Here is a 10,465-nt window from a genome sequence, read left to right on the forward strand (position 1 = left end):
CTGTGAGGTAGGTTAGGCTGAGAGAGACGTGACCGGCCCAGAGTCACCCAGCTAGTATCATGGCTGAATGGGGATTTGAACTCAGGTCTCCCCGGTCCAAGTCCAGCACTCTAACCACTACACCACGCTGACTCCTATAAATCTTTTATAAATTGTTTATAAATCTAATAAACAAACAAGTGGTAATTATTTCTCCTTCATTTGGATTTTCACTCTGGGTTTTAAAAACATCTTAACATTTCCCCCTTCTTATTGACAGCTTCAGCATATAGTGAGTGATGAAATATGTGTGCAGGTGACAGAACTCTACCTGTCGGAGAACACCAGCAGCGCTACTGGAGGCCCACTGTCCTCCCAGTCTTCTCGCTCCCTTCCGGAGACAGCGTACCAGCGTAAAGCTGAGCAGCTCATGCAAGACGAGAACTGCTTCAAGGTAAGAGTGGCTTGGAGTTCTACTGACTAAATGTCCAAGGAGATAGCAATGAGTGCTCTTCCCTACTGTGCTGGGCATCAGATAGCTGCTTGCTGGCATCTTCTTCCCAAGTCACCGTTCTTGCGTCTCCCTTCTTTCCCCACCTCCAGAATAGGAAGAAAGGTTTATCAGCAAGCTCTTTGCTGATCTGAGTCTTCTTTGTTCTCTAGTAGAGATGTGCACGAATCCGATTTTGTGATTCCATTCAAGATCGAATCACAAAACCCTCAATTCGGATCATCAAAACAGCTGCCTTCACCGGCTGTTTTGACAAATCGACCTCTAATTACTCAAATCTATTTTGAGTGTCACTCTTTCCAAGGAGAGCTGGCCTACCAATTGGGGTTGGTGGGTAGACCAGCCTTCTGCTCCGCATGTAGCATGTTGACTCTTGAGGCTTCAAAATAGTGCTCGAATCTATTTGAGTCTAATTGGGGTGGGGTGTATTCGATTCGTACTCAAATCAGGCCCTCTATTTTAGGGGTGATTCAGTTCAAGTTTGAATCACTTGAATCACCTTGATTCATGCTCAAATCTGTTCGAGTCAAATTGATTTGGACACCTCTACTCTCTGGTAATCTGGCTTCTCTATTCCAATGTCAAGTTCAGGTTATGTAGCTAGCATTGTATACCCAATTTATCGTTGCACGATATTCTTACTGGATGTAGTTTTGAACTGCTTCTAAATTCCTGCATTCTGTTGTGTAGTTGATGTTTGTCCAGAGCAGAGGCCATGTTCAGTTAACTATTGAGCTGCTGGACACAGAAGAGGAGAACTCAGATGATCCTGTTGAGGCAGAGGTAAGAAACGGCTGCAGTTGGAGCTCTTGATTGCATTTCAGCACTTTAGAAAATGTTGAAATGCATAACTGCATGTGCATATAGGCACACTGAATGAAGTGTTTCAGTTGCAGGAGAAGTAGGCCTGGTTTCTAATCCTGGAAGATACATGCCCAAGTTTAATGGATGCGTAACAGAACAGCAGACTGCAGTTTTTCTTTCTACAAATCATGAACTTGTAGTTTTAGCTTCAGTTGGCTCTCCCCGGGGTTCTCAAACTTGGGTCCCCAGATGTTGTTGGACTAGAGCTCCCGTCACCCCAGCCACAATAACCAAAGGCCATTTCAAGCCAGAAACAAAGTCACGAGGGCTAGAAACTAAACTTAAAAAAAAAAAAAGAGTGGGGGGGAGTAAAGGTGAGATCTTGAGACAGGTTCGATATAAATTCCCAGTCTTATGTTCTGACCGTTTCTGCAAATTCATAATACAAAAACGGGGAGAGGAGGTGTATTTCAAAAAGATGCCAAGAAAGAGTTTGAGTCAAAGTTTCCTTTGGATGAAATAATCAACAAGATGATTTCCTCCTTTGTTGTTCTGTCTGCCATTTCAGCGTTGGACTGACTACGTGGATCGGTACGTCAACTCTGATTCTACCTCTCCCGAACTCCGGGAACAGTTGGCTCAAAAGCCCGTATTTCTGCCCAGGTGAGTGAGCGAGCTTTAAATTAGTCAGTCCATGCAAACCTCTCCTCCCCTCTCCACTTGTGCTAAACCCTGAGCCCTGCTCCTTTCTCCAGCAGTCCAAAGTAAGCAGAGGAGGATTCAGGCAGACGTGGTAAACTTAATCGTGTCGAGTCAACCCTTCAGCCTCAACCAGCACTCGGCATGAGCAGTGCTGTAGGTTTAGAGGGCCACCCAGTGAAGGAGGCAAGCCCTAATTCTAGCAGGGGTTCTCTGCTTTACAGGAATCTGAGGAGGATCCGCAAGTGTCAGCGGGGTCGGGAGCAGCAGGAGAAGGAAGGGAAGGAGGGGAACAGTAAGAAGCCCTTGGAGAACGTGGAGAGCTTGGACAAGCTGGAGTGCAAATTCAAGCTGAACTCCTATAAGATGGTGTATGTGATCAAGTCAGAGGATTACATGTACCGGAGGACCGCTCTCCTGCGTGCTCATCAGGTAGGATGGAGGAGGAGATGGATGAGCGTCTCCCCAAGGGGATGTTGTGGACACCTGAGCGTGCTGCAGGGTCTGAATGCCCACTCTCCTGCAGGCCTCTGTGGTTTGAAAGGAGGCGACGTCCTGGTGGGCTTTGCCCGCCTTTTTGAGTGGCAGGGTGGGCGCCATTTTGGATTCTCTACTTCAGGCACCAAAAGCTCTTGAGCCAAAAGCTCTTGAGGAGTGTTGGTTGGCCCAGAATGCACACTTAACCCATTCTGCTGCTCCCACTCAGTAAAATGCGAGGCCTTTTTGTGCCCCAGTCAGTGCAGAAGCATTACTGGACCTTGGCAGATGTAAACGGGTGGTCACAAATATTGGACCCCCGACAGAATGTCCATATTGCTTCAAAATGCAGCACCTTTTCAATGGTTTCTGCTCATCCATTTAGCTACAGCCATTAAGTGATGGGCATTTACGAGTCCGAGGGTACACAATGCAGCAGACTTGCTGAAGCCAACGGTTCCTGGAGGGGAGAGCGGGTGTTTGGCCCTCATGATTGAGGGCTGGCCACTCTGGGCTTGGGTGACGGTCGGCTTTTCTCCTCCCCCTTCCTCTAGTCCCACGAAAGAGTGAGCAAAAGGCTGCACCAGCGATTCCAGGCCTGGGTGGACCGGTGGACCAAGGAGCATGTGACCCGCGAAATGGCCGCTGAGACAAGCAAGTGGCTTATGGGGGAAGGCCTGGAAGGCCTGGTGCCCTGCACCACCACCTGTGACGCGGAGGACCTGCACTTTGTGAGCATTAACAAGTACCGCGTCAAATACGGCACAGTGTTCAAGACGCCCTAAACTCCAAGGGGAGAGGAAGATCCAGAGCTGGGGGGTGCACGTTCGTGTGTGTGTGTGTGTGTGCGCGCGCGCATCGACAAGGAAGAAGCGCCCCCTCCCCACCATGTATCGCTGTAGCAGCAGCCACCTCTTGACTAGTTCATAGCTGGTACATCCTGTCGCCCCCATGCTGAGAAACCGAAGCTGGAACTGTCCTCAGGGGGCCGAGATCTCCGCATGCACCGTGGCAGGGGGAGGGAGGGAGCTGGGGCAGGTCTGAGTAGCTGTAGAGAACTCCACCTTGCCCAAAACACACACACACACACACACACACAGCAGCAGCCGTTGCCGCATTCTACACAATATGGGCATCAGGGACAAGAGAGATGCTCTGAATAACCTGCCCAGTTCTGGTGCATTTAAACACACACACACCTTACGGCCAGAAAGGCCTTGTCACTTGCCCAGACAGGATGAGTCCCGGAAGCCGCCGCTTTTGTGGCATCCTCCACCAGCTCCCTGGGCTCGACAGTCCAGCTGCCAGAAACACACCAACTTGTGCATCTGCCCCCTCAACTCTCTTTCCTCCTTTTCTCCGTGGCCCTCCTTGTGACCTGGACTCCTGACTTATAGAAACCAATTAAGATCAGCCTGTTCTTTCTAGTGCCAGTGGAACGATTGTTTTTGTTTTTGGTTTGGTTTTTTTGTACCTGCTTGTTTACTAGTTTCTCTTAGTGCCATGCACCAGCTTTACTTACACACACGCACACACACACACACACACACACACACACACTTTCACAATAGCAGCAACCAATTTTAAACTGGTTTCCCACCCCCTTCTTTTTTTTGTAAATAAATGTACATATTTGTCAATTTTTTTATTAAAGACCGTATGCTTGATGTGCTAGTAGAGCTGTACTAGCTTCTTGTGTACTTTAGTACCAGGTGGCTTCAGGTTTTAGTACCGACAGACAGAGCAACGAAGACATTTTATTATACTTTCTACCAAAGGGAGTTATCATTGTAGTGCTTTGTGTGGAAATTGTTTCTCCTTTTTGTATTAAAGAGAAAAAAAAATAACAAAAATTAAGAAGAAGAATACATCTTGGTTCTTACCAGAGGCAGATGTGTGTTCACCAGTCCACCCCCCCACCCACCCAACCCCTGTTCTGAGAGGTGCATTGTTGTAAATTGTGGGCAAGGGGACACCTAACCCAAATGTGTTCTTGGCTTCACAGTGGAAGGGGAGAAAAGGGACGCGTGTGAGTGAGTGAGAGAGCACATGAGAGAGAGTATGTGTGTGTTGTGGCAGCTTAACAGGAGCATATTTCAAGCAGCTTGTTTTTATATATGAATATATATTACAAAAATTTTATTTCCTTATTTGGATTTTTTGGGGTGGGTGGGCGGGCGGGCGTGTAGCTTCTTATCTGCCTAGTCTTCCAGCTCAGAAAATCTGCACTTCCGGAGAGTGTTGCTGAGCTATCTAGATGGGGTTGACTGTGTGTTATGCGTGTCTCTTCTCAGTATTGGAGAGAATATCCTAAATACCAAACCAGTATTTGACAGAGAGTGGTGTGTGTGTGTGTGTGTGTGTGTGTGTGTGTGTGCGCGCGCGCGCACGCAAAGAGTGCAGGGAGAGGAGAAGAGGGGTGGAGTTTTGTGATTTCATTAGTGAAATACCAAGAGCGGGAATATCTATTTTTTTAGAAAGTTTGGTGATGGCAGATACTTAAAAGGACAAGATATGGGTGCTCCTTAAAAAAAAAAAATAAGAAGTTGCCGGTGGTGGTGGTGGTGGTGGTGGTGGTGGTGGTGGTGGTGGTGGTTTTACAGGGCAGCAAAGGCAACCATTTTTGTGTCTCCCCTCCTCTAAGGAGCCACCATCTCCTCAAAGCAATGAAGCCAAGAGCTATAAAAACAGAGCTTGCTGGTTTGGGGTCTGCCCCCCGCCCCCCGCCTGCTTGCTTAAGTTTATCCGAGGGTTTTCCAGGTGGGTAGCTGTCCCCCCCTCTCAGAACAGTGTTGCCACAGTCCAAGATGGGGAGATGGAGAGGAGGAAGAAGGTCAGCAAGGGGATTCTCTCTCCTGCAGCCAGATGGGGTGTGATGGGTCCACAGTTAGGAGGTGGGGTGCACAGGGGAGATCCGGCTGTGGCAGTCCAGACCGGTGAGCAGGAACCCAACTGGGGAGTTGTTTCAGTATGCCAGCAATAAGCTAACCTACCCTCGCGGCCCCTTCCCTCGGCCTGTTAAAAGAGGGTTGGGGACGGGATGCCGCCGCTACTGTGTCCTCTTCCGTTGCACGGGGTTCTTGTATGCTTCCCTGCTTCTTGCCCTCTGTGTCCTCTCCGATATTTCTCTCCTGTGTGTGAAAGATCGGTTTAGACTTTTACAATCTTGGACGATAACTGCATCTCTGCCAGAGGTTCTTTCCGAGGAAGACCGGAAGAGCAGGGCAGACGTTTTTCTGCCCAAAATGTATCCCAGGGGTGGGGAGAAAATGGCACATCCAAGAATAAAACCAAGGGGGCCACTCCCTCCTGTAGCAGGGTTTCATGACACAGCTTCCCCCTCCCTCCCTCTCTCCCCCCCCCTTTCCCCTACCCTCATCTCCTGATGTCTGACATCTGAGCTCCAAGCTCTTGTCCTGGCCTGTACAATAGCAAAAGAGTTTTTTTTTCCTCCTTCTTTATTTTAATTGCTTTTTGTATTCTGTAATGTGCTCCTTTTGCCACCAATTCATGTGATGATTTCTATACAGATGTTGTAAACCTGACTGTAGTGCAGTATTTCCATTAAAATATCAGGGCTACTCGTGTACAGATCTGGTCGTCCTTCCTGATCACGTTCAGGCAGCCGGAAGCACAGCCCTCAGGGGTGCGTTGGTGCGGCTGTGGGGATCTTGGCGTTCGCAGGGCAGGGGATGTCTTCGCCCACCGAGTGGTTCTCCGACACATGTGTGCTGCAAAGAATGGAAACCTTGGTGTTTTGACTGTTGGGATTTTAACTCCTGTTAGAAACTGTGCAGAATAATTTGCAGACTTGAGCTTCCGTTTTCCATTTTCTGGAGTTCTTTGAAGTGGGGAAGATGGTTCCTATGGATGCTGACGGTTCCTATGGATACTGCCTATGGGCAGTAGTCACTAGAAAATTGAGCATCTTAAGTCTTTAAATAAAACCAAATGAAGAGTCCCAGGAGTCCTCTTTGTACATTAGTAGGCCAAGCAGCATGTCTGCAGCTAGGAAGTCCCGCCTCAGTGCTGTCACTCACCCCCTGGATTCACACTTCGTGGTTACAGTGGTGCTTGTGTGAAAAGGGGCCCACTGTAACTGTGATGGTTGTGGCTGCTGCTTTGATCAGCAGTCTCTTTTTACACCAATACCCCTGCAACCTTGAGTGTTGGAACAGGTTGCTTCTCCCATTTCAAAGGCAGGACCCATCAGCATTCTGCTTCCATTGCCCTTGTACAAAGAGTGAAACTCACCCATGTCCCCTGGTGCTGCCTTGTCTTGCTCAGAGGAGCCGGGCCCTTCCTCTGGATCCAGTTCCTGCTGGCCCAAGCCCACCTGCATCCAAATTGCAGAATCCCTGCCATACAGTGTGAATGAGTATCAGAATTAGTAGAACTTGTCTTATTATTATTATGCTGCTGTATACCATGGGGCTTGAAGTCCAGATTTTCTCATGTTTTCCCATCCTGGATACAAAAAAAAGGGGGGGGGGAGATTTCAAACCCAAGAAACGGCTACGTAGGAGATTTCAAACCTGAGAAACCGTAAACCACCTAGTGGGTAGTATGCACATTTATTAAAGAAAGAAAGAAAGGTGTTTGACCTGATGAAAGGTTCCTTGCTTTGCAATAGCCAGCAAAATGCCTCTGGGAAATGCTTAGGAGAGAAGTTCTCAAACATGGGGTCCTAGATGTTGGACTACAGCTCCCATCATCCCCTGCCACAATGTCTGGGGGTGATGGGAGTTGCAGTCGCAGTTTAATTTCTGGTTATTTTAAAATTGTTTTTAAGTTTTTGTATATGTTTTTAAACTGGTTTTATGTCATTGTAAACCGCCCAGAGATGAAAGTTTGGGGCAGTATACAAATTTGATAGATAGATAGATAGATAATCTGGGGACCAAGCCCCTCTCCTAGCATGTAGCACAAGGGGGAGACCACTATCTTGTCCGTCTCAATAGCTGGTGGTTAGAAGTTTCCGCCCCTAAATGTGTTGGTTCCCTTTCTGGCTCTCCTCGCTCCTTCAGCGTCGATCTCTACCGAATTAATATCAGTTTGATTTCCTGCTTTGCGCTGATGTAATTTGAACACCAGCAGAGAGTTGGGAGGGTAATTATGCATGTAGGTTTCCTGAGTGCCGGCAGAGGGCACTCGGAAGCCAGGATAGAGGGCGGCAGCGAGGGCAACGATGGCTTTCAGTAATAAAGATAACCTTTTTCCCCACACCAGGCACCTCTCCTCACAGGAGATGGATTCTGAGAAGCGCCTAAGTATTTCAGCCCGTGCCAACCCCTGCTGTACATGCTGCTGCTCTTTGGATGGGAGAATCTTCCTTGGAATGTGCTTGCAGAACCTGAACAATGTAACGTCAGTAGTCAAGATCTCATTCTGCAGTGCTCCATTAGATGCCACAAGCCTTGTAAACATTGCTCTGGCTGGTCAGGGTTAGGAACATTGAAGGCTGCTTTATACCGAGTCTGACTCTTGGTCTATCTAGCTCAGTATTAGAAAACCACTATCTGGCAGTGGCTCCAAAGTTCCAGGCAGGAGTCTCTCCCAGCCCAACCTGAAGATGCCAGAGAGAGTTATGGCCCCATCGCCTAAGGGGACTATCTTACAGTAGGCAGCATTCACCTGTAGTCCCCCATGGCAATGCAGCAAAGGGGACAATTCATGCTTGTCACACCACAAGCATGAACAGCTCCCTGTGCAAAGCAGGGTCTGCCCTGGTTTGTATTTGGAAGGGTGTCTACATGTAAGATACTCCCATTAGGGGATAAGATCATAGCTCAGTGGTAGAACATAGGCTTGCCAGCAGGAGGACCCAGGTATGGGGTGGGGGTGGGGGTGTGTTGCTGCAACAGTGCCAAAGCACCAGAAAGTCCCAATGAGGGCTGGGAAAGGCACCTTTATGATTTTCTTCCATTTAGCAGGGGGAGAGCAGCTAGTCCTCTCCAGCCCCAACACAGCATCCCTCCATCTTCCTTTATTCTATGTAGACCGCTTTGTGGACTTTTTGTTGAAAAGCAGTATATGAATAGTGGTAGTAGTGGTGGTAGCCACCTAATGGCTCAGCAGGGGAATGACTAACAAGCCAGAGGTTACCGGTTCGAATCCTCACTGGTACTATATTGGGCAGCAGCGGTCTAGGAAGGTGCTGGAAGGCATCATCTCATACTGAGCGGGAGGAGGCAATGGTCAACCCCTCCTGTATTCTACCAAAGACAACCACAGGGCTCTGGGCGCCAGGAATCGACACCAACTCGATGGCACACTTCACCTTAGCAGTGATGGTAGTGTCTCCCTTATATTTCCTTTTAGATTGTGAGCCCTTTTGGGACAGGGCACCATCTTTTCTAAGTGTGTTTCTTTTTCTGTGTCAACTGCTTTGGTACTTGTGTTGATAAGTGTTGTATAAGTAGGTGTAGCCATTGTAATATTGTTCTGAGTTCTACATTCCTGTGCAGCATCTGCTGCTGTGAGCATCTTTCTGTGCTATACATTTGCACCAATGTTTGCATCCCTAGCAATGATGATCATTTCTGCAATGTCTGAAGATCAGCTGAAGGTGGTCTTGTACCCTGGAAGAGGATTGCAGCTGCTAATAATTCCCAGTCGGTTTAAGAGTCTGCCATGGAAGCTATGTGAAAAAAGCTCAGAAGGCAGGGGCTGTTGCACCTGGAAATGGAGAGCTGGTCTTGTGGTAGCAAGCATGACTTCCCCTTTAGCTAAGCGGGGTCCACCCTGGTTGCATATGAATGGGAGACTAGATGTGTGAGCACTTTAAGATATTCCCCTTAAGGGATGGAGCCGCTCTGGGAAAAGCAGAAGTTTCCAAGTTCCCTCCCTGGCAGCATCTCCAAGATAGAGCTGAGAGAGACTCCTGCCTGCAACCTTGGAGAAGCCGCTGCCAGTCTGTGTAGACAACACTGAGCTAGATAGACCAATGGTCTGACTCAGTATATGGCCGCTTCCTATGGAGGCTATTACAACTGGGGCTGATGGGAGTTGTAGTCCAACAATGGCTAGGGACCCAAGTTTGCCAACCCCTGTCACAAGGCCTGCAAATTAGCTGTGGGTTTCTGGCTGGCGATACATTTCCGAGGACTCCCCCTCGGCTCAACAAACCCTTCACAGTACTGTTGTGTTGGGAAATATTTAGCAACACCAATCAAGAGACCTCATCAGCTTCCAAGCCAGTGCACACCAGAGAAATCTGCAAGTTCTCACCCTTTTCTCTAGGCATAACATTGAGCTCTTCCGTTGGTGAATGAGGTCACGCTCAAGCTCGCTTATAACAAGCCCCGAGTGGAGGGCCAGCAAGGGACTGTAAGTGATGCTCGGGCTTCATCCCGTGTGAAAGCAACGGCCCCCATGGCTTTCGGTGTGCCAATGCAGGCGTTGGGTGTGTGGGTAGGCAGATCAAGGCTCTCCGGTTTGATCAGCTTTGTCTCCATCTGCTTTGGAAGCATTTCCAACGGCATCATCTGTGTCGTCTCTTTCTTCCCCTCTTTGGGCATCGCCGCTTCTTTTCCTTAACACATGAGACAATCATAAAATAATGGCTAAGTGGCCCCGTAATTAGGTCGACATCCTAATCGTAATTGCGTGGGCCAAAGTATTCATAAAATTAACATACTCTGAATGAATTCAAACTTAATTTAACAGGCCGCTGCGTCTGTTGTGAGCGTTGAACATACAGCCTTGTTTGAAATTAGTCGAGGAGAGCTTCCCCTTTCATAAGGGATCGGGGTCAAAAGTAGACCAAGCAGCAGTTAGTCCTAACAAGAGAAAATGTCAATTTACCAAGCCGCACAGCCATTTCTGCTTCAAGAGCATGGGGGGTGGGAGGGGTGGGACTATTCCCAAGTCTTCATTTGGACATATAGATTTTGAATGGCTTCAGAACTGGGGTAGATGTAAAAACAGGAGGCACACAACCAGACAAGCAAAAATATACCTTGATCACACATATGGACCTTGGCCAAGGTACCC

General features: G+C 48.3%; 1 protein-coding gene across 5 annotated transcripts in view; it reads left to right on the forward strand.

Moving 5' to 3' along the window:
- Positions 1–6,059, forward strand: part of SIN3A (SIN3 transcription regulator family member A) — a 43,655-nt gene extending 37,596 nt beyond the window's left edge. For 4 of the 5 annotated variants that reach the window (XM_053272665.1, XM_053272666.1, XM_053272669.1 and 1 more), the window contains exons 17-21: positions 260–433; positions 1,181–1,273; positions 1,863–1,957; positions 2,200–2,425; positions 3,025–6,059. In XM_053272665.1, the coding sequence (XP_053128640.1) occupies positions 260–433; positions 1,181–1,273; positions 1,863–1,957; positions 2,200–2,425; positions 3,025–3,255 (819 nt within the window). In that variant the 3' untranslated portion in view covers positions 3,256–6,059. The remainder of the gene's footprint in view (positions 1–259; positions 434–1,180; positions 1,274–1,862; positions 1,958–2,199; positions 2,426–3,024) is intronic. The other variant, XM_053272670.1, reaches the window with a different exon arrangement.
- The last annotated feature ends 4,406 nt before the right edge of the window (positions 6,060–10,465 follow it).

This window comes from Hemicordylus capensis, chromosome 10, assembly GCF_027244095.1.
Source record: "Hemicordylus capensis ecotype Gifberg chromosome 10, rHemCap1.1.pri, whole genome shotgun sequence".
Lineage (NCBI taxonomy): Eukaryota > Metazoa > Chordata > Lepidosauria > Squamata > Cordylidae > Hemicordylus > Hemicordylus capensis.